At 41.5% G+C, this 24,300-nt stretch overlaps 1 protein-coding gene across 1 annotated transcript in view; it reads right to left on the bottom strand.

Annotated features, from left to right (window-relative positions):
- The window catches only part of LOC119855615 (tetraspanin-36-like), a 41,144-nt gene extending 18,254 nt beyond the window's left edge, over positions 1 to 22,890 (bottom strand). Inside the window, exon 1 of the mRNA XM_038401988.2 lies at positions 22,568 to 22,890. Coding sequence (XP_038257916.1) covers positions 22,568 to 22,627 — 60 coding nt within the window. The 5' untranslated portion in view covers positions 22,628 to 22,890. The remainder of the gene's footprint in view (positions 1 to 22,567) is intronic.
- Positions 22,891 to 24,300: the final 1,410 nt, after the last annotated feature.

Here is a 24,300-nt window from a genome sequence, read left to right as displayed (position 1 = left end):
TGATTTAATCTAGATGTTAAGCTCCCCGAGGCTTATTATTATTATTTACTTGATAACGGCTATGTCAACCGAGGACCGAGTCATGCAGGGTGCTGTGGTTTCTCAGCTTCCATTGATTTGAATAGATCAGTCCTCCATATGTATATGTATAATGCTATAGGCATACGATCCATTCATATCAATGGGGGTTGGGGGTGCTCAACACCACCAAGAATTGTTTAGCACCTCACACGATGGGGTCCTACGTCGACATGGTGACTTTCAAGTAAACAGTAGATGCCTTGAGGAGCTCAAGAGCTAGAATAAATAAAAAAGATGATGTTTCCTCATTCTTAACCACAGCTGACTGCAACTATCGTGAGGATATTTCTCCATGGCTTGTTGCATCACGATTCTTGCCTAGTACAGTGAATCCTTTATAAGCTTAAAGAGCCCTTGTGTTGTGTCTCTGGTCCCATCTTAAACAGCTCTTCTACTGTGCTAACGTTTATCAGTGGTATTAGTGATCTTAAATCTACATAGTGCTTCCCTCATGACAGATTATTCCGAAGCCCTTCACAGAGGCTGGGCCTGTTCATGACCGTGCTGAGCACCCACAACTTCAACTGGACATGATGCTGCCCAAATAAAAGGTCAATGAGAGTTTTACCATTGATCTCAATGGGAACAGGATGGGGCCCACAGAGTTCAATGGGAGTGATTGTGCTCAGCGCCTTGTACAAAGTACTCATCACCTCACAGAACTGGGTTCTTTGACCTAATGCTGTTCTCACTGAAGTCCCAGCAAGAGCTTTGCTACTAATTTCACTGGGAGCAACCCAGGGCCTGCAGTGAGCATATAGTCAACCTAAACCTAGGAATCCCTCACCTCCCTGTCAAAAGAAAAGGAGTACTTGTGGCACCTTAGAGACTAACAAATTTATTAGAGCATAAGCTTTCGTGAGCTACAGCTCACTTCATCGGATGCATACAGCAATAAATTTGTTAGTTTCTAAGATGCCACAAGTACTTCTGTTCTTTTTACGGATGCAGACTAGCACGGCTGCTACTCTGAAACCTCTCAATCAAAGGCAGCTTCTGCTGGGATGACATACAAGTTGAATAGTGCACCAGCAGCTCAGCTGTTACCATGCACTCCCTACTCTTGATGACATACATTCATTTTAACTGCACTCAGAGGAATTCACTTTTAAAGGAGACAATCACAATCACAGGGATGCTGTTGTCTAAGAAACAACAATCTGATCCGTTCCATGCCCCCACCAATATTGCACTTTGCTGTGGGAGAGTTCTGAAAGCATGTGGGGGTGTTTAACCGCCACTATAGAGTTGTGCATTATTTTTAAAGATGATTTTCTTCTAGAATTGCTCTATTATTTAACCTCTAGGAGCTTCACAGATCATTTCATTCTTTTTCTGAAAAGGGAAAAGCCAATGCTCATGCAAGTTTTCAAACATCCGAAGAAATCCTTCTGGAGAGTAATCTCCACCTAGGAAATTTGCATTAGTTAAAGTAAACATAAGAACCAATTCATCAGAACAGCTCAGCTATCTTGAAAAGCCATCATCACCCTCACTCGCAAACATGAACAACAGACTCTCAGCCCAGTGAAATATGGTATTTGCTTTTCATGAGGAAGCAGATTAGTGCATCTGTCCACATACAATTGTGTTTGTAAAGAATAAATGAAATAAATGTATGCGATATTATTACTGATGAAAGATACCAGCCTTGGAGATTGAACTCCTTTAGCTAAAGGATTGCAACAGCATGAGGCATAACACAAAAGCTTCCCCGCAGTGTCCTGTCAGCGTCTCAGAATTGATGTGGAGAGACCATCTCTCCGATTAAGGTGAGAGTTTATTCTCCATGCCTCCATTCAGTCATTGGCCTGCCTGCTGAGACCACTAATAGGGTGCCAATGATTTCTGTAAAAAGAAAAGGAGGACTTGTGGCACCTTAGAGACTAACAAATTTATTTAAGCATAAGCTTTTGTGAGCTACACCTCACTTCATCGGATGCCTGTGTTGAGGGCACCTGTGCATGGACACTGGATCAAAGCCACCATGTTCATGTCATGTAGGCCACACTTGGATTTGACTGTGTGACCTATGGTGCATTAGGTTTGCCAATTGACATTAATTTAATGTCCTTTATATTTAGTATTAAAACATGTTGATAGTTTCCACCATGTGTTAACCTCCTTTCCCCAAATCTGCTGCATGTCCCTCCTTTATTTTCAAGGGCAAGGCACATCACTCATTTTAGACCTAAAGTTCCTTTCATCCCACACAACTCAGGTGTTATAGTTCATTGCTCATACCTATACACTACTGAGATCAGATACATTGAGTCATTAAACTGGGGTTGAACTAAACCTTATGTGTATTAAAGACATTGCTCCCATGTCATTCCAAGACCCCTGCTCCACTGGGGCTGAATTCTGGCAGTTCCTTCGCATAGTATGATGGTGAAGGAACTGGAAGAGGAACCACAGGTTCACTGCTGTTGCACCTCCATCCTGGTTCCTCCGGAATCCTATGAGTTGAGATCTGCAGCCCCTCCGTGCACTAAGCCACAAGGCAGTATTTGAGGATCAAGGGTCAAGTGAGGAGGATGTCTGCAATTCTAGCACATGCCTCCAGCTCTATTTGTGGCTATTACCTACTCTCCCTTCTTGGAATAATTGTGGTCCTGGCATGAGAAACTTGCTCAGGAAGCCATGAAGAGAATTGTGCAGGTTCACTTGAGCTAATATAAAATATAGGCTGAGCAGAGCACTCATTTTGCAGAGAGAAAGTGAAGAGAGTCAGAATTTGATGGCTGGTGTTTCCTTTGAGTCTTTAGCATACATTTTTTATGACTAACGTTTTCTAGGACTATCAGGTAACACACAAGGTCCAAAAAGCCAGTGCTACATATTTGTGGCTTTGAGGGGTAAGTAGTGAAGGCTTGGTCCCAAATCCACTGACATCAATGTAAATACTTTCATTGACTTCAAGAGGCTTTGGATCAGTCCCTAAAGACTGGCAGTACATCTGGTCAAGGTTGAATGTAAAACTTGTTGTATATTAGCCAGTTGTTTTTTAAAAATCCAATTTCAGGTTTATTTTAAAAAATTCAGATTTTACATTTCAATGTTCCTAGTCGGAGAGAGAGAAAAACTTCACTCTCCGATAGTTATACTAGATCTAGACTTCATTGGAGAAGGATGTCAAAAGCTCACTGTGCAGGAAAGTTAAAAGCCACCCGGGCAGTAGGTCATCCAAGTGAAATAATTCCTTTAAGAGTATCCAGCATTGTGTGTTCTTGAACATGTCGGATTTAGCAAAGTTTCTGCTTTTCTAATTCACTTTCAGGTAAGTGAAAGATGCAAAGATAATTGAAGATTCAGAAACTGAAAAACCTTCAGGGAAACTGTACTTTTCCACCGTCTTCCTTGTAAGTTTTGTAGCAATAGATATGACAAACTCACATTGGTAACAGCAGCATACTGAGACAGCCTCGCTAGTGTGAGTTAGGGCAAAAAGGCCTGGGGTATTTTTGGGGGGTCAGAGCGAAGTGGCCCATGGAAGATTTTAATTCATCCTCTGCCTAATTTCTCTTTAAAAAATACAAAACCACAACAACTGTGTGTGAATTTGGTGCTTGCTGTTTTATAGTTCTCATACAATATTATAATCCAGAATTTAATTATTATACTTAATTATTTCTGCCTTAATCAATTGGCAGGAGTCAGGCGAGAAGGTGCAGCACATTTTGTTAACTACACAATCACTTTTCTCAGTCTGACTCTAAATATGGAGGTTGGGATTTTCAAACACGCTCAGAATTGGCCTCTCTCTGCCCTCTACTCCCACCCATCCACTTCTACAGGAGCAAAGCTAGGCCAGTGCAGAGCACTCTTGAAAATCTTCTCACACACCCAATCCCAGTTCATACAGAGCATCGTCAGAGGCATAACACAGATATTGGCATAGTTACTGGTAACTTGTACCTCTCCTTTTTAATGTAGCACATTTACTTGTGTATTTCTATTGGTCAGAAGTGACTCAGAACAAGCTGAAGGTGCAACGCTATGGGAAATTGTGCTCTGCAGTTTACTGTAATTAAATCTGGGTGTGCCTGCAGAGCAACAGGATGCTGGCTTCTGATTTGTCTGGGAACTGGTAAAAGAGGCTTGTTTGCTCTCTCTCCTTGAGATTGTGTGATTAAGTATTTCTGGGAAAGTCCAAGGAGGTATGTTGTGATTTATCAGTATATGTCAATTGAAAAAAGGTGCTTAGTTGATAGCCTGGAAGATGGAAATCTTCTAGGTACAGTCTGGCCAGTGGGAGTGGTACTTGAGTTGCTTGTTCCACCCGAAGAGCTCAGCACCTAAAAATGAATCCTATTGTGAGTAGCACTAAGTAAACCACTATTCAAAACACACACTGGAACTTCTACGTCTTGCTTCTGGTCATGCTGGAAATACAGGGAGCTGGGTTGTTCTCATGGAATTTCTGCAATTCTGCTTCTAGGCAAAAATGGGAAGTATAATGACACTTGAAAATGAAAGAATGGGTAAATACATGGTTTTAAATTAAGTGAACATTTTGAAGCCCCAGAGAAAAGGGTGACAAGGTTGAAAGCAAAGTGAAACCAAATTCCAATTATACCAGCTTTGTCTGTCCACACTGTGGTGCAGTTACACCAGCAACTAGCCACTGATGGCTGAAATCCCAAGTCTAGATAAGACTTCGGAATGAAGTGAGGCTGGATATAGCTGGTAAAAGAGAACTTCTCACTGAGCAAACTGATTATTTTGTTACTTCATTTTTGTTGTTGTTCTGATCTATATAAAACTATTGTAGCTATTTGAAGAGGCATTACTGGCTGACTGCACTTTGGAAGACATGACAACCTAACACTCCCCGACAAAAACTCCCTAGTCTGATTTTCATTCCTTCGATTGCCTGCTAGGGCTCCCCAGTGAAACACAGAATCATAGAACCATAAAGTCATAAGGAACCGCAAGGGTCATCTAGTCTAGCCTCCCGCCAAGAAGCAGGATTTGTTGTGTCTAACCCATGCAAGCCAGATGGCTATCCAGCCTCCTTTTAAAACTTCCAGTGAAGGAACTTCCACAACCTCCCTAGGCAGTTTGTTTCATTGTCCTACTGTTCTTACAGTTTTTCCTGAGATTTAATCTAAATCTTCTATGCTGCAATTGGAACCCTTATCTTTTGTCCTGTCCTCTGTTGCAAGAGAGAACTACTTTTCTCCATCTTTCTTATGGCAGCCTTTCAAGTGTCTGAAGACCGCTATCATGTTCCCTCTTAATCTCCTCTTTTCCAAACTAAACATATCCAGTTCCTTCAGCCTTTTCTCATATGGCTTGTATTTCATCCCTTTGATCACCTTTGTCACTCATCTCTGGATCCTTTCTAGTCTCTCTACAGCCTTTCTATACATTGGTGACAAAAACTGGACAGAGTAGTCCAGCTGAGGTCTAACCAGTGCCGAGTTAGAGTGGTACTATCACCTCCTGTGACTTGCATGCTATGCCTCTGTTAATGCAACCCAAAACTGCATTTGCTTTTTTTTCCAATAATGTTGCATTGCAGACTCATGTTGAGGTTGTGATCCACCACAATTCCCAGATCCTTCTCAGTAGTGCTGCTGCCACACCAGTTATCCCCCAATTTGTATTGGACATTTAGTTTTTCTTCCCTAAGTGTAATGCTTTACATTTGTCTTTGTTGACTTTCATTTTGCTGTGTGTAGCCCAGTTCTCCAGTTTATCAAGATCCCTTTGAATTTTAGCTCTATCCTCCAAAATGTTTGCAAACCCTTCCCAGCTTCGTGTCATCTGAAAATTTTATCAATACGCTCTCTACTCCTACATCCAGGTCATTAATAAAGATGTTAAATAAAACCGGAACCAGAACAGAGCTCTGTGGAACCCCACCTGAGACCTCCCTCCAGCCCACATCATTCCATTAATAGTTACACGTTGTTTGCGGTTGTTTAACCATTTATATATCCACTTAATGGTAATTCCACCGAGTCCTCTAGCTTACTTATCAGAATGTCATATGGGACTTTGTCAGAAGCCTTGCTGAAGTTCAGGTATATTATGTCCATCACAGTCACCCATCCACCAAATCAGTTATCCTGTCGAAGGAGGATATCAAGTTGGTATGGCATGATTTGTTCTTGGTAAATCCATGCTGGATGCTAGTGATCACCCCTTCATCCTTCAGGTATTTTCAAATTGAATGTTTTATACATTGCTGAAGTAGCTTCCCAGGTATTGAAGTCAGGCTGGCTGGTCTATAGTTGCCTGGCTCCTCCTTTTTCCCCTTTTTAAAGATGGGCACTATGTTAGCCCTTCTCTAGTCTTCCAGGACCTCTCCTGTCATTCATGAGCTTGGAAATATTGTTGCCAGTGGCTCCAAAATTTCTTCAGCTAATTCCTTCATACTTCTTTCAAACTTGAAGAGCACATCCCTGAATGAGCATTCCCACAAAAGAAGCTAAAGAGATGGCTGAATGAAATCTCTATGTCAGAAGACTTCTTTCACAGCTGATCTGAGAGACAACAAAGCTGTGATTATTGCTGCTTCCCCAGCCATAATGGCTTGGATTGTTCACACAGCTACAGCCAGAAGGATTTGTTTTTCTTACCCCGTGCCTGCATTAGTCTGATTGAAAGGAGAGATTGTAAATGATTTGAGAACCAAAAAACCCCTACTTGGAGCTAAGAGAGGGTGAAGCAACGATAATCTAATCCTCCTAAACTGATTATCAGTGAGGCAGGGTGCAATCTGATTCAGGGCTGATTCTCCAGTGCCCTACACCTGGTGTAGTCAGACAATCATTTGTAAAGTGGGGGTAAAATGCTGCCATTCTGATATGGCATAAATGACCACACAGGTGCAGAGTAATCATGAATTGGAACCATTACCTGCTCCCTCCGAAACAGTATGACCAGAGTCCCTCTCTAACCCATAATACACACAGTAGAATCATAGAAGATTAGGGTTGGAAGAGACCTCAGTAGGTCATCTAGTTCAACCTCTGCTCAAAGCAGGACCAACCTCAACTAAATCATCTCAGCCAGGGCTTTGTCAAGCCAGGCCTTAAAAACCGCCAAGGATGGAGATTCTACCTCCTCCCTAGGTACCCCATTCCAGTGCTTCACCACCCTCCTAGTGAAATAGTTTTTCCTAATATCCAACCTAGATCTTCCACACTGCAACTTGAGACCATTGCTCCTTGTTCTATCATCTGCCACGACTGAGAACAGCCGAGCTCCATTCTCTTTGGAACTCCCCCTTCAGGTATTTGAAGGCTGCTATCAAATCCCCCATCACTCTTCTCTTCTGCAGACTAAATAAGCCCAGTTTCCTCAGCCTCTCCTCATAAGTCATGTGTCCCAGGCACCTAATCATTTTCATTGCCCTCTGCTGGACTCTGTCTAATTTGTCCACATCCTTTCTGTAGTGGGGGCCTCAAAATTGAACGCAATACTCCAGGTATGGCCTCACCAGTATTGAATAGAGGGGAATAATCATGTCCCTCGATCTGCTGGCAATGCTCCTACTAATGCAGCCCAATATGCCATTAGCCTTCTTGGCAACAAGCGTACACTGTTGACTCATGTCCAGCTTCTTATCCACTGTAATCCCCAGGTCCTTTTCTGCAGAACTGTCGCTTAGCCAGTTGGTCCCCAGCCTGTAGCAATGCAGCCTGTACCCTTTCCAGTGATATCTTACAAGACCCATATTTCATAAAGTATATCTTAGTTATACCATATTCATATCGTAATCATATTTCCATAAAGAATATGGGGCGTAATGTCTCACAGACTTCTTGGCTATTGGCAGTTTCATGCAATATTTTCCTCCAAAAACAACTTGTTTTCCTTTTTGTCACCTCTCAGTGACCCACAGCGGAAGGCAGGATGCACTGGTCTCCATTTCTGTCTGTGCGCTGTTGTACTATCAATACACACATGCTCCAGCTGCATTTTATTGTTCCTTAGTCTGTTTCCTACCAGATTTTTGCTTGCACTCCCAGGACTAGATTCGCAAAACTTCAGTGATGGCCTAGCTCTGCTCCCATAGCAGTCAATGGGAGCTGTACCATGGGAGTCAATGGAAGCAGAGCTAAGCTAACATTCTGTACTTTTGAAAAATCTCCTTATTTGCCTTAACATCTTTTTACTCATGTTTAAAAATCCATCCATTTTTTCCTGTACCTTCTTGAGCTTTTTCCTTAAGCACTTCCTTTGCAGTCTATGGCTGCCCAAAGTACTGACTCTGTTGTGTCACAATGCCTTCCGGTTTCTTAATTTTCAGCTGCCAATTCCTTCTTAGTAAAACCATTTTTTGGGCATTGTTTTCACCTATGCATATTCCCCGAGAGTCTGCAGGCATAAACCTTCATAAACCTCTCTGTTTTCCTCTTCCAAGGTATGCCAGTCCTGATAGCTACAAGCTCCCCGCACATCAGATAGCTTTGTGTGAGTCAGTGTTACCCTCTCCAATAGCTATTGTGGGACCATTTGGCATTTTCACATCTTGGCTATACATCCCCCTTGTACATAGCAGATTGCTTTCCCTTTTCCTGTCTTGAATTTGAATTCTGCCATCTGGAATGGGCCTGGTGCCATAAAGTGCTTGTCCTTGACACATCTAGGGCATTCCTTCCCAAACGCTGAACTCAGAGTTCTCCAGGGTGGGGTGTGACCCACTGTACTCCCTGCAAATGATTTGAGTTCTGACCTGCTGGAAGTACAAGCTTGTGTGCCTTCAGTGTGCCAATCAAACAGACATGCAAGGTTACTGCCATTTAGAGCACAGCAGATTTAACTCCCTGCCATGGCTTTGGACCCCCTTGGAGAGACAGATGATGCATAGCTGCAGGGTGGAGGGAGTAGCTAATGACAGCGCAACCTTCAAGGTAAGGGGAGCTTCAGAGAGCAGCATGGGGAAGGCCATCCCAGGGATTTGCCCTGGAGGCACATGGCTTTGTTCTGCTTTCTCTGCAGATCCATAGCCTGCAAACTTTGTGAATCCTATCAGGAGCACATGGATCCAGCTTTTTTCATCAACTTTTCCTATTGTTTTTCCACAGGATGGGATCATCAGGACTAAGAATTAAATTTAGTTTCCCCACAACTTTCTGTATGGGGGAAAAAAGAAATTAGGATGTGTAGAATGAGTGATATTAAGCTCAGACATTTAGCAATAGTTGGTTTGGGGTTATAGGATCCTAATCAGCACTCCTGACTTTGAACTGGCAGTTTTAGTAGAGATTTACCTTTGACATCATGCAAATAACCAACCAAGATCAAACACTGCTGAAACCTTCATTAAACCTCAGTCCCCACATTTAAAATGTACAGTAGGAAGGTAACTGAAAAAAATCCCGTAGTGAGCTTATTTGTACAAAAGCATGAAGGATTCTTCAGACCTGTGCAAACAAGGCACAGGTTTCAATTGGCCTGGAAAATATGCCCCTCTACAACTGACCAGGCACAATAGGTGGCTGTTTTTCTTTTCCCTTGCCTGCTTCAAAAGCAACAAGTCATGGCCACAGGGTTGTGGGAAATCCAGGCTGGTTTTCAGGAACAAACCCAGGTGTTTTCATTATTTTGAAACTTCTGTGTCAGAGATATTTACCTGAACATAGAAAAGGAGTACTTGTGGCACCTTAGAGACTAACAAATTTATTTGAGCATAAGCTTTCATGAGCTACAGCTCACTTCATCGGATGCATTTGGTGGAAAATACAGAGGGGAGATTTATATACACACACAGAGAACATGAAACAATGGGTTTTATCATACACACTGTAAGGAGAGTGATCAGTTAAGATGAGCCATCACCAGCAGCAGGGGGGGAGGGAGGAAAACCTTTCATGGTGACAAGCAAGGTAGGCTATTTCCAGCAGTTAACAAGAACATCTGAGGAACAGTGGGGGGTGGGGTGGGGGGGAGAAATAATATGGGGAAATAGTTTTACTTTGTGTAATGACTCATCCATTCCCAGTCTCTATTCAAGCCTAAATTAATTGTATCCAGTTTGCAAATTAATTCCAATTCAGCAGTCTCTCGATGGAGTCTGTTTTTGAAGCTTTTTTGTTGAAGGATAGCCACCCTCAGGTCTGTAATCGAGTGACCAGAGAGATTGAAGTGAAGTGTTCTCCAATTGGTTTTTGAATGTTATAATTCTTGACGTCTGATTTGTGTTCATTTATTCTTTTACGTAGAGACTGTCCAGTTTCGGAAACCTACTGACCGCTATTCGTACCTACATGCCTCTAGCTTTCATCCAGATCATACCACACGATCCATTGTCTACAGCCAAGCTCTACGATATAACCGCATTTGCTCCAACCCCTCAGACAGAGACAAACACCTACAAGATCTCTATCATGCATTCTTACAACTACAATACCCACCTGCTGAAGTGAAGAAACAGATTGACAGAGCCAGAAGAGTACCCAGAAGTCACCTACTAGAGGACAGGCCCAACAAAGAAAAGAACAGAACGCCACTAGCCATCACCTTCAGCCCCCAACTAAAACCTCTCCAACGCATCATCAAGGATCTACAACCCATCCTAAAGGACGACTCATCACTCTCACAGATCTTGGGAGACAGGCCAGTCCTTGCTTACAGACAGCCTCCCAATCTGAAGCAAATACTCACCAGCAACCACACACCACACAACAGAACCACCAACCCAGGAACCTATCCTTGCAACAAAGCCCGTTGCCAACTCTGTCTGCATATCTATTCAGGGGACACCATCATAGGGCCTAATCACATCAGCCACACTATCAGAGGCTCGTTCACCTGCGCATCTACCAATGTGATATATGCCATCATGTGCCAGCAATGCCCCTCTGCCATGTACATTAGTCAAACTGGACAGTCTCTACGTAAAAGAATGAATGGACACAAATCAGATGTCAAGAATTATAACATTCAAAAACCAATTGGAGAACACTTCAATCTCTCTGGTCACTCGATTACAGACCTGAGGGTGGCTATCCTTCAACAAAAAATCTTCAAAAACAAACTCCAACGAGAGACTGCTGCATTGGAATTAATTTGCAAAGTGGATACAATTAACCTAGGCTTGAATAGAGACTGGGAATGGATGAGTCATTACGCAAAGTAAAACTATTTCCCCATGTAGGCATTTCCAGAAGGGATAAGGAGGTTTTAGTACCGTTATACAAGGCACTGGTGAGACCTCACCTGGAATCCTGTGTGCAGTTCTGGTCTCCCATGTTTAAAAAGGATGAATTCAAACTGGAGCAGGTACAGAGAAGGGCTACTAGGATGATCCGAGGAATGGAAAACTTGTCTTATGAAAGGAGACTTAAGGAGCTTGGCTTGTTTAGCCTAACTAAAAGAAGGTTGAGGGGAGATATGATTGCTCTCTATAAATGTATCAGAGGGATAAATACAGGAGAGGGAGAGGAATTATTTCAGCTCAGCACCAATGTGGACACAAGAACAAATGGGTACAAACTGGCCACCAGGAAGTTTAGACTTGAAATCAGACGAAGGTTTTTAACCATCAGAGGAGTGAAGTTTTGGAATAGCCTTCCAAGGGAAGCAGTGGGGGCAAAAGATCTATCTGGTTTTAAGATTCTACTTGATAAGTTTATGGAGGAGATGGTATGATGGGATAATGGGATTTTGGTAAGTAATTGATCTTTAAATATTCAGGGTAAGTAGACCAAATCCCCTGAGATGGGATATTAGATGGATGGGATCTGAGTTACCCAGGAAAGAATTTTCTGTAGTATCTGGCTGGTGAATCTTGCCCATATGCTCAGGGTTTAGCTGATTGCCATATTTGGGGTCGGGAAGGAATTTTCCTCCAGGGCAGATTGGAGAGGCCCTGGAGGTTTTTCGCCTTCCTCTGTAGCATGGGGCATGGTTGACTTGAGGGAGACTTCTCTGCTCCTTGAAGTCTTTAAACCATGATTTAAGGACTTCAACAGCTCAGACATGGGTGAGGTTTTTCATAGGAGTGGGTGGGTGAGATTCTGTGGCCTGCGCTGTGCAGGAGGTCAGACTAGATGATCAGAATGGTCCCTTCTGACCTTAGTATCTATGAATCTATGAATCTATGTTATTTCTCCCCCCCACCCCACCCCCCACTGTTCCTCAGATGTTCTTGTTAACTGCTGGAAATAGCCTGCCTTGCTTGTCACCATGAAAGGTTTTCCTCCCTCCCCTCCCTGCTGCTGGTGATGGCTCATTTTAAGTGATCACTCTCCTTACAGTGTGTATGATAAAACCCATTGTTTCATGTTCTCTGTGTGTGTATATAAATCTCCCCTCTGTATTTTCCACCAAATGCATCCGATGAAGTGAGCTGTAGCTCACGAAAGCTTATGCTCAAATAAATTTGTTAGTCTCTAAGGTGCCACAAGTACTCCTTTTCTTTTTGCGAATACAGACTAACACGGCTGCTACTCTGAAACCTTACCTGAACATATCACTGGAAACCTGTTTTGAGACTAGAAACACTAGGCTCTAAATTCACTAAAAGCCATTAACTATTTTCAAAAGTTAAAAGTGAAGTGGCGAGAGCTTCAGAGGTCTTGTTACACCTCTTAGGAGACAATGAACTATGGGACTGGTCCTAGCACTGACAGGTTAGCCCCTGATTCAAGTGGAACTTTACAAAGGTATCATCAACTTCGTTTTATTGATAGAGGAAATAAAGCACAGAGAAGCTTGGAGCAAACTGTGTGAAAGTGCCCACTGATTTTTGGGAGCTTCCATTTCTTGGATGGCCAACTTGAGGTATCTGAGGTCTCATTTTCATAAATACTGAACTCCTGCATCAACTTTTACTTCAGGTGGAGCTATAGATTCTCACCATTTCAGAAATAAGGCCCCCAGGTGTCTCAAGTCTGGCATCCAAACAAAGCTAGTGGCACTCAAATTCACCCTGAGTTTAAGTAACTTGCTGAGAGCCATACAGTGAATCTATGGCAGAGCTGGCAATAAAATCCAGGCCTTTAGACTCCTAATCCAATGCCCTTCACACTACAGCGAACTATCCACCAGACCATTTTCTCACTAGCTTTAGCAGCCTCTTGGCTAAGCCACAGAGCAGACTCTGGAGTTCTACATTCAAATGATGTGTAAAATGGAGTACAATCAACCGCACTTGTACGGTTAAAGAATGCACCCTTAGTTAAAGATGGCCACTCCAAGTCAAGATTTTAAAATGTTTCACAAGAACAGTTTACATATCCCTACAGAACATTTACCCAACCTCACCTGCTCCTAAAGAACACAAAACACTTTTTGATCTCAGGCAGACATGAATGAAAGGAACATTGGTACTGCGCAACTGAAAGGGGAAAAAAACCTTATCACTGTTTTATTCATAGATTTTTTAGATAAAGTTCTCACATGTTTCATGTACTAACCCTGAAAAGGTAAATGGGCTATTTAATGGAGACAACTCTATTAGCAAGTGTTGAAATCAGGACTGCAAAGAATTAACATCACTCCAACTGTCACAAGTAGCTTGTCACATTCCCATCCACAGTTTGCTCCAAATTTTCTTCTTACTCTTTTGATCTACTGGTATGCGTAAGGACTGGAGAAGGGAAAACATAGTACCTATCTTTAAAAAGGGTAACAAAGAGGACCCAGGGAATTATAGACCTAATCAGCCTAACATCAATACCTGGAAAGATACAGGAATAAAGTATAAACTATCAATTTGTAAGCACCTAGGGGATAACAGGATTATAAGGAAGAGCCATGGTGGATTTGTCAAGAACAAATCATGCCAACCCAACCTAATTTCCTTCTTTGAAAACGTTACTGGCCTAGTGGATAGAAGGGAAGCATCAGATGTGATATATCTTCATTTTAGTAAGGCTTTTGACATAGTCTCACATGACAGTCTCATAAAACAACTAGGGAAATGTGGTCTAGATGAAATTACTATTAGGTGGGTACACAAAACTATACTCGAAGAGTAGCTATCAATGGTTCACTGTCCAGCCAGGAGGGCGTATCTACTGAGATCCCACAGGAGTCAGTCCTGGGTCTGATACCATTCAATATTTTCATTAATGACTTAGATAATGGAGTGGAGAGTATGCTTATAAAATTTCCATATGACACTAGACTGGGAGGGGCTTCAATAATTTAAAATGACTTTGACAACTTGGAGAACTGGTTTGAAATAGATATGATGAAACTGAATAAAGACAAGTGCAAAGTACTACACTTAGGAAGGGAAAATCAAATGCACAGCTATAAAATGAGGAATAATTGGCTAGGTGGTAATACTTCTGAAAAGGATCTGGGAGAGTTATAGTAGATCACAAACTGAATGAGTCAACAATGTGATGCAATTGTGAAAAAGGTTAATTTCAATCAGGGGTATATTAACAGGACTGCTATATATAAGACAAGGGAGGTAATTGTCCTGCTCTACTCAGCACTGGGGAGGTCTTAGCTCGAGTACTGTGTCCAGTGCTGGGCACCACACTTTAAGAGAAATGTGGATAAATTGGAGAGAGACTAGAGAAGAGCAAAAAAAATGAGAAAATATTTGGAAAACCTGACCTATAGGGAAAGGTATTTAAAAAAATCCTAACATCTGGGCATGGTTAGTCTTGAGAAAAGAAGACTGAAGGGGGCCTTGATCACAGTCTTCCAATATGTTAAGGGCTGTTATAAAGAGGACAGTAATCAATTGTTTTCCATGTCCTCTGAAGATGGAACAAGAAGTAATGGGCTTAATCTGCAGCCAGGGAGATTTAGGTTAGATATTAGGAAAAACTTTCTAACTATAAGAGTAGTTAAGCACTGGAATAGGCTTCCAAGGGAAGTTGTGGAATCCCCATCTCTGGAGGTTTTTAAAAATGTGTTAGAGAAACAACTATTACGGATAGTCTAGGTTTCCTTGGTCCTGCCCGAGCGCAGGGCACTGGACTAGATGACTTCTTGAGGTCTTTTCAGTTTCTATAGTTCTATGTTTATGTTTAAGAACTGCATCCCTTATTAAGCAAGTAGTGTTTCCTCTCCTGTTGACTTCAACAGGAATAGGGCAGGACTTGTAATTGGTTAGGATTATTTCTATGAGACCAAATGTACTTTTGTATCATTACATTTAGTACTAGTTTACACATCTGTCATAAATATAAAGGGGAAGGTAACCACCTTTCTGTATACAGTGCTATAAAATCCCTCCAGGCCAGAGGCAAAATCCTTTCACCTGTAAAGGGTTAAGAAGCTAAGTTAAGAAGCTAACCCTGCTGGCACCTGACCCAAAATGGCCAATGAGGGGACAAGATTCTTTCAGATCTGGGAGGCGGGGGGGACAAAGGGTTTGGTCTGTCTGTGTGATGCTTTTGCCGGGAACAGATCAGGAATGCAGCCTCACAACTCCTGTTAAGTTAGTAAGTAATCTAGCTAGAAATGCATTAGATTTCCTTTTGTTTAATGGCTGGTAAAATAAACTGTGTTGGATGGAATGTATATTCCTGTTTTTGTGTCTTTTTGTAACTTAAGGTTTTGCCTAAAGGGATTCTCTGTGTTTTGAATCTGATTACCCTGTAAGGTATTTACCATCCTGATTTTACAGAGGTGATTCTTTTACCTTTTCTTTAATTAAAATTCTTCTTTTAAGAACCTGATTGATTTTTCATTGTTCTTACGATCCAAGGGTTTGGGTCTGTGTTCACCTGTACAAATTGGTGAGGATTCTTATCAAGCCCTCCCCAGGAAAGGGAGCGTAGGGCTTGGGGGGATATTTTGGGGTAAGACGTCTCCAAGTGGTCTCTTTCCCTGTTCTTTGTTTAAACGCTTGGTGGCGGCAGCATACGGTTCAAGGACAAGGCAAAGTTTGTACCTTGGGGAAGTTTTTAACCTAAACTGGTAAGAATAAGCTTAGGGGGTCTTTCATGCAGGTCCCCACATCTGTACCCTAGAGTTCAGAGTGGGGAAGGAACCTTGACATAGTGTGCTTTTTGGCCAAGGATCTCAAAAAGGCTTTAATGTAGGAAAATCACTTATCCCAATTCTTACAGATGAAGAAAGAGAGGCACGAAGAAATAAGGATTTGCTTAAAGACAGAAACTAAGTCAGCCAGGGCTAAACTGGAAATAGAACCCATGTCTCCTGATATCTTGACCCAGACCACACTGTGTCACTTAACAAAGCAAATTCAATTGCCATTATCAAAAGTCTCCTGCATGGTCCTTACTGTTCACTCAATTTTTAATCTGAAGCTCTTCTGGAAGATTTTTTTCAGAATCTTTCTGATGTCTCGGAGTGAGGCATCCGAGTAAGCTGTAGTCGAGCCTGCACACATCCAAACCTCTTCTGGATTTTGGTGGTTGTTTTGGGGTATACAAAGAATGCAGGGTCAGACCCTAAAGGGATGCCGGACACAAATCCTCCTAACAAAAATAGCTCAGCTTCTCCATGCAGAAATATATTGGATTCATCAAGTGTAAAATGCAAAGCACTTTCTCAGCTCTGGTTTGAAATTCAGTAATGTCAAGATGCCAGAAGGGTTTTGAGGCATTTTAACATTTCCCAGAATTCCTCATGTGGGCAGGGAAGCTGTTCACAAATGAAGCTCCCCCACCCTACCATTACTAAAAACTATCTGTGACTCAGGATATGCTCTCATAGCCCTTCATAGGGCACTGTAACAGGATGACCAGCTGTGATTTTCAAAAGTTAATACCAACATTTCAGCAAATATTCTGTGTAACAATATTGATTTTGGTGAAAAAAGTCAGAAAACCAGAAAAGCCTGTTTTCCACTAAAATCAGGCCCGTAGAGTGCCCATTTGGTGCCACGGGCCACTTCACTGAAAGCCCTGTGTGTTGTCCAACATTTCTACTGCAAAGAAAGGTGGGGAGAGTGGGAGGAAGAGAACTTGTCAGAGTGGGAAGTCAAGGGGCCCACCTGTTTTGTGGGAACAGGTTGGAGTGAGGCCTGGCTGTAGGGATGGGTTGAAAAGGGAGGTGGTCTGAGAAGGAGCTTGAGTGTCAAGTGTGCAGCCCTCTAGGAATAAAATTGAGAATAATTCGCCCCTGATGTGCTGGTGCTGTGTTAAATAAAATGACTCCTAATTAGAGCTGAGCAAACGTCCAGTGTAGTCATAGTAATTTACCTTGCCCTCCTGCAACACCTTTCATGAGAAGATCTCAAGTGTTTTAAAGACATTGAACCTCTCCAGACCCCATGTGACGCAGATCAACATTATCATTTCTGTTCACAAATGTGCATCTGAGGCAGAGAGAATTAAGATTAAACATTTTAAAATTTGAAACTATGTTCACAGGTGCTGGAACTAGCGGTTCTAGGGATGCTGCTACATCCCCTGACTTGCAGTGGTTTCCATCATATACAGGGTTTACAGTTTGGTTCAATAGCTCTCAACACCCCCACTGTACAAATTGTTCCAGTACCCCTGACTATGTTAAGGTACTAAAGTTAGACATTTCAGTCTATGGTTGGGCCCTTAAATAAGTGACCTGATTTTCAGAGGTGCTGAGCACACACAACTCCCAATAAACTCCCCCTTCACAGTAGCAATACCTGTATGTGTTTTAACATCAGCATCTCCTGTAGGGGAGTCACTTAATGCTGTATTTTTGGTAAGTAAGTAAAAGAGAAACTAATCTGTAATCTCTTTATTTGTAATAGTCACATGTAGACAGGCATTACAATAATGATCTGGAATCCCATACAAGGCTTACTGCATTTTTTAGACAGCATTCAGTTCACCGCTACGCAGTAATTCCTACCAAGGCATTGTAGCTGCAGCCTCTATTATGTAGGCGTAAATTGAATTATTTCCCACCATCATTTTCAAGCTGGGTAAGATGTGCAGTTTTTCAGTGCTTGGGCAAGAGAGGTATTGCTTACAGGTGAATTGAAATGCTGTTTGTAAATCCTGTAGGAGTTCTTAGATGATTATCAGAGATACATGTAAAGACCAAGCTATCACAAATTAACATATTCTAAAAGATGAAAAATCAGTTCCTCCTTCACCTATCTGCCAAAACCTGAATTCAAGGTTCTGCATTTCCCCTGCAGGAGCTGAAGTCACTAACACATACAATGGTAGTCATTAACAAGTTAGCATGTTAACCAAGTTACCCCCACCCTCTTATCCAAATACAACAGGTTGTCACATTCTAAGGCTGTGCCTAGGAATGGAGAACTTCTCTGCAGCACTGTAAGCTCACATGCTAGAAACCCTACGAATAGCCAAAATTAGACTGAAGTTTATGCTGCTGGTGGTTATTTGGGTTCCAATAAAGACAAACACAGTAAAGGAGTAAATCTGAGCTATATATATTGTGTAGTTCCTCTCAAAGCAGGGGTAATTTCCATCTGCTTAAAATGAAGTACTGCAGCATTTCCCTGCGCTTCAAACAGGAAACAGCACACAGCACTCATAATTAATTGCACAGCAAATCAGTAAATGTTAACACTTCAATGGTTCCTACTTTATGCACTGTATGAAAACAGGACTGTAAAACCAGACACCAGGTTTTGGGGCTCTTGACCTCCTTTCTTTCAAGTGCTGAACTGCTTGTTGGATCAGTCTTAATCTGGATACTTTCTCTTGCACATGCTGAAAACTTTAGTAAACATTTGATATTTCAAAAGTGTCAGTCCCATTTTCGCACATCATGCTTAACGCTGCCCTCTCTCTAATATTTGCACACCAATCCCACTACTGACAATACAGAAATATCCGTAGAAGGATCCAAGAGGAAGAAAAGTGCTTCACATTAGAAATGCTGATGACTTGAAGTCAGTCAATAGGAGTTTCATGCATGCCTCCTGGGGGGGGGACACAATTTGGCCTGTGAAATCCAAGCTTTGGTTTCCAGTGATGATCACAATGAAGGTATGAATGTTAACTCAACAAGGGGAAGGAGTACTTGTGGCACCTTAGAGACTAACAAATTTATTAGAGCATAAGCTTTCGTGAGCTACAGCTCACTTCATCGGATGCGAAAGCTTATGCTCAAATAAATTTGTTAGGCTCTAAGGTGCCACAAGTACTCATTTTCTTTTTGCGAATACAGACTAACACGGCTGCTACTCTGAAACCTGTCAACAAGGGGAATTCTCCATCTCTTCTGTCCTCCCCTAATGTACATTCATCAACAGATTATTTCATTTTAACAAGGAGAGTTGAGTTCCTTCTGATTTTGCTATACTTCAAGCCCTGAGCACAGCTCACCACAAAGGGGTTTATTTCTGAAAAGCTCACTTCTGTGAATTAAGTGATCTATCCGGTTCATTTCTTTCAGTCTATTACTGAATTATTCAAACTTTCCCAGTTGGCAGGAAAGTCCCAAAATACTAACTGGAATCTTTATTGCCACTAAATTATATTACTGCAGTCACACTCACATGAGTTTTATCCCTAAAAATAGCAGAGACTCATGACTGAAAGCTGTAGCTTTTATGTGGACTTGTTGGTCACTGTGAACAGTGAAGGGATCTGAAAAGGGGGTGGAGGGTACTTGTCACAAATTTTACACCAAGGTCTTCTTGACTTACATTCATACAACTGAACCATTTCCCTCCCCCGACCTGTTATTTTCCTGACTAATACTTTCAAAAAGATGTCATGTACTGTTTGTAAGGCAAACATTGGCATCTGTACTCTAGCTATTCAAAGATCTTTGTACATGATGAGAAAATTATAAGCCTGAAAATTCTTATGGAAAATGAGGTCTGAAGTGCCCCTGGAACTGATAAATCCACAGAGGAGTCCAGTACTCCAGCTGCCATGAGACCAACTATAACAAATCCAGCTATACTTTTACTTCTCCGTTTTTAACAGCAATTTTACCTTCAGAAACGCTAAAGACAAACTATTATATGGTTCTAAAAGTCAAAGTAATTTTTTACTTAGAAACTTAGCAGATATATAACTAAGTGGTCTATGAAACCACTTCAGCAAGGACTTTGTACACAAGTACAGCATATTTAACCACAACCTGGTTAACCAAATATTTCTTTAACTGATTGGCTGAAAGTCCTGGTTAACCAAAACGTGGTCATGTCCCCTAACACAATGTGCCCGATTCATTGCTCCCTCATTCAGCCAACCCCCTATTTAGTCAAATCGTTTTGATGTTGCAATCTGCCCAGTTCATTTATATGTGTCCATTAACCATTTAGGAGCTGCAAGACTAATGAAGCTGCCAGTGCACTGTTTCTATTTGAGCATGTTCACATACTTCAGAAACTTAAACACTTAATTGGATCCTCTTAATATCATGCATTTGTCTTGGGTTCTGGAACTAAATGTTCTCCATACAGAGTCAAAAAAACACCTGGTAATATGCCTGGGATGTAACATTTGGATCTAGATCTTAACTGTGTGTCCAGATCTGGGTTTTTGGTTCAGGACTGCCTGTCTCCAGAAAATAACCATTCAATTAATTTCATTTGTATGAAATGATCAAGTGTGCTACACTCAAATGTCTAAGTTTCATATTGAAACTAAATTAAGAAAGCCCAAAATCAATGTATACAAGAAGCTGTGTCAGCTATGGTGCTAGACACACTCCAGGCTCAGCAGAGTCCAAAAATCAATGCCTAATGAACAGTGAAACTTGCATTTTTACATGAAAGTGCTTCCAGCACTAACACATCTGAACTGCTTCACTGCTGGAGCAGAAATAAAGTGCAGCAGGCGGAACCATAAAGTAGCATATGAAGATTTTTGTCTGCTCTTCCTAGATTGTAGAGTATGCTGCAGGGGTTTTTCAGCCAATTCATTCCATTCACCATTTTATAAAAATGAAATCCTCTCATGGACCTGCTTTCCCTTCCATTATTCCATTCTGTTTATTGCTTGGCTCTCAGACCACCAGAAAGGAGTTCATCAACCAGGGTTTGAGAACCGTGTATACTTTGGGTCTAATTCTCCTAGTAATCTCCATTAACTTTTAGCGTTATACGGTCTATGGCACAGGAAACCAGTTCTCGTTCCAGCCAGCAGAGAAGAGCATAATGAAATGGCTAGCATGTATGGATACCAATATATTTGCAAAAGTAATGAATAAAATAATGTGAGCAACATTATAATATCCTCACCGTTTAAATGTTTCTTCTTTAAAACTAATCAATCAAAATCCTTCTTCTTTGAGTTTAGAATGAATTAAAACTCAGTTATATTGATCTGAATTTCATAAATGAGCACAGGATTTTGTTTTCTATTAAAAACAATTATTTTACAAATTCTCATAAATTAAAAGTTCATTTTAAAGAAAAACTTTGTGATAGCGTTTAAAGCAAGAGATTAATAACTGTATTAGCTACACTTCAGATAAAGTCATGAACAACAAACATCATTTTTCAGAGACTGAAACCCATTACTTACCTAAAGATTTTAAGAAATAAGAAACTTTGTGCCCAGTTCTGATCTCCCTTACACTGAAATAAATAGAGTGTAGCTAACACTAATGGAGTTACACCATAGTACAACAAGCATTAATTGGAGAAAGCCCTATCTATGGCCAAAATCCCAGGGAGGAAAGTCTGCTTCCCACCAGGCAGTTCACCTCCAGCCTCTGATATCACAGAATATTCAGCTGGAGCTATGCTGCTTTACACCTGATGGGTATCTGCCCCCCTAACTCTCTGGTGTCCTCACGTTCTGTCTTTCATAAAATATCATTTCATTACCAAAAACTCTGATATGGAATCTCTAGCTTACTACCCTGAAGTGACCAGTTCTGGGCAGAGGCAGAAACCACCTGCCTTTAGTTAACATTTTTCATTGTCTTTACATAGCCTCTTACGCTTGCTTTCACTAATAAAACTACTTTTAAAAGTTTAGTTGGAAAAAAAAAACAGTTATGTGTACAAAATTACATTAGCAAGTTTGCTTCCTTGCTGTGAGACAAAAGTAGATCAATGGAGTTAAATGTGCATTTCTATACCAAATCCCCCTTCAGTTCCTCTTTAGGGCACATCTGCTTTGTACTGACGGTCACTCATTGCTCTCTGATCTTTCTTTAATTTGCCCAGTAAAAACAGACAGTTGATCATATTAGTGTTAACACTCTCAAGGCAGTAATAAGAAGTAATAATGCATAACAATTAACATTGTTTCTAGAGCATCTAGCATACTAAGTTCTTTACAGTAAAAGAAGTACAGATACTGACCCCAATCCTACAGTTAGGACTCAGACAAATCTCCCTATCAGCTTCAGTGGGGAGTTTTGCCTGAGTAAGAACTGCAGGATCAGTCCCTGAATATCTGAAAACATCTGCAGTTAAATCAGGTCAGTGAAGAGAGAAAGGGGTGAGGACTGTCACAGGAAGCAAATAACAGGTTTCAGAGTAGCAGCTGTGTTAGTCTGTATTCACAAAAAAGAAAAGGAGTACCTGTGGCACCTTAGTTAGTCTCTAAGGTGCCACAAGTACCCCTTTTTCTTTTTTAGGAAGCGAGTAGTGGCACCAGCCAGAGGACGGTCTGGGAAAGTTATCAAACTAGAGGTTCTTTTATCAAATTACCCAAAAGATGAGGCTGAGTAGCAGCAGCACTGTCTTGGAGGTGATCACGCCACAGTCCATGTTTCCTGCTGGCCTTGCAATCGAGCTGTGTGTAGAAAGATCTGGTGGCTTCTGCTGCCTATTCAGCAGAGTCTGTGTGTGTCAGATTTCTATAAGCTTCTCTCCCACACCTCCCAGCTTCTTGTCTGAGCCTGCTCAGCTATCACATGATTTGCAACTCGCTGGACCAGTCACATGCTCCTTAGCGTACAGAGCAAAACAACATCTTACGGTAGTGTCCTATCAGGACCCTATTCCTCTGTATTACTGTATGTAGTCTGACAGTCTAAAAGAGATTACCGTAAACTCGCTAAAGTAGCTCTGCAACTACCATATAGACACTAATAGCAGTGCCACCACAACATAATCCTCGCCAGCATTACCACACTTGCAGGGGTAGATCAAGACTAAGCAAGGCTCAAATGTAACAGAACTTTTAAGGCCATCCTGAAAGCCTCACCCCTCTGAGCCAAGTCTCTGCTTACATACAGCTAGCCATATGGATTCTTGTCCTTCACCCACTCTTGAGTCTGTGGTCTTCCAGAGTGAGGCACTCTTAAAGGGGTCAGGTTTCAGAGTAGCAGCCGTATTAGTCAGTATTCGCAAAAAGAAAAGGAGTACTTGTGGCACCTTAGAGACTAACAAATTTATTAGAGCATAAGCTTTCGTGAGCTACAGCTCACTTCATCGGATGCATTTGGAAAACTTTTTTCCACCAAATGCATCCGATGAAGTGAGCTGTAGCTCACGAAAGCTTATGCTTTAATAAATTTGTTAGTCTCTAAGGAGCCACAAGTACTCCTTTTCTTTTAAAGGGGTCAGTCACCCTGTCACAGGTAATAACCCTTTAAATAGTTTGTGATCCCTGGAGTGATGCTCACTGCATTTTATGTTTTACAAGTTGCCAGAAACCAGTCAAAGTAGCAGTATCTATTAAGTAGGGCTTGCATGCTTGTGTATAGCAGCCACAGTTCTTTGGGATCCAGATATATTTGGGAGCAATATTATTTTTGCTGTGTAAAGAGCAAAAGACACAACACCTCTTTTAGCCTTTTCCCTCTATGCATCCCTCGCTGTGTTTATTTCTCACACCTTTGTTAGGTTTTTTTTGCTCTCTCTCTGTTCTTGCCTAATTTATGCTTCTTCATTTTCTCTTTCCATCTCCCCCCGCCCACATTCTCTCTTGCCTCATTTTATAGCACTTCTTCCTTCTCTATCCATTCCTCTCCCCATTCCACTTCGATACCTCAATCAAAGTCTTGATAGAGTCAAAAACCTCTCTCCATATAGAATCACAGAAACATAGACCTGGAAGAGACTTCAAGAGATCATCAAGTTCAGCCCTCTAAACTGAGGCACAACCACATCAACCTTGACCATCCCTGATAGGTGTTTGTCCACCCGGTTCTTAAAAACCTCCAGAAGCCTATTCCAGAATTTAACTACCTTTATTGTTAGAAAGTTTTTCCTAACACCTAACCTAAATCTCCCTTGCTGCGGATTAAGCCCATTACTTCTTGTTCTACCTTCAGTGGGCATGGAGAACACTTGAGCACAATCCTCTTTATAAGGGCCCTTAAACATATTTGGAGGTTGTTATCAGATTCCCCACGCACCCCAGTCTTTTTTTCTCAAGACTATATATGCCCATGTTTTTTTAACCTTTATTCAAAAGGTCAGATTTTCTAAACCTT

Source organism: Dermochelys coriacea, chromosome 5 (genome assembly GCF_009764565.3).
Source record: "Dermochelys coriacea isolate rDerCor1 chromosome 5, rDerCor1.pri.v4, whole genome shotgun sequence".
Taxonomy (NCBI): domain Eukaryota; kingdom Metazoa; phylum Chordata; order Testudines; family Dermochelyidae; genus Dermochelys; species Dermochelys coriacea.
This window is presented reverse-complemented; position numbering and strand designations above follow the sequence as displayed.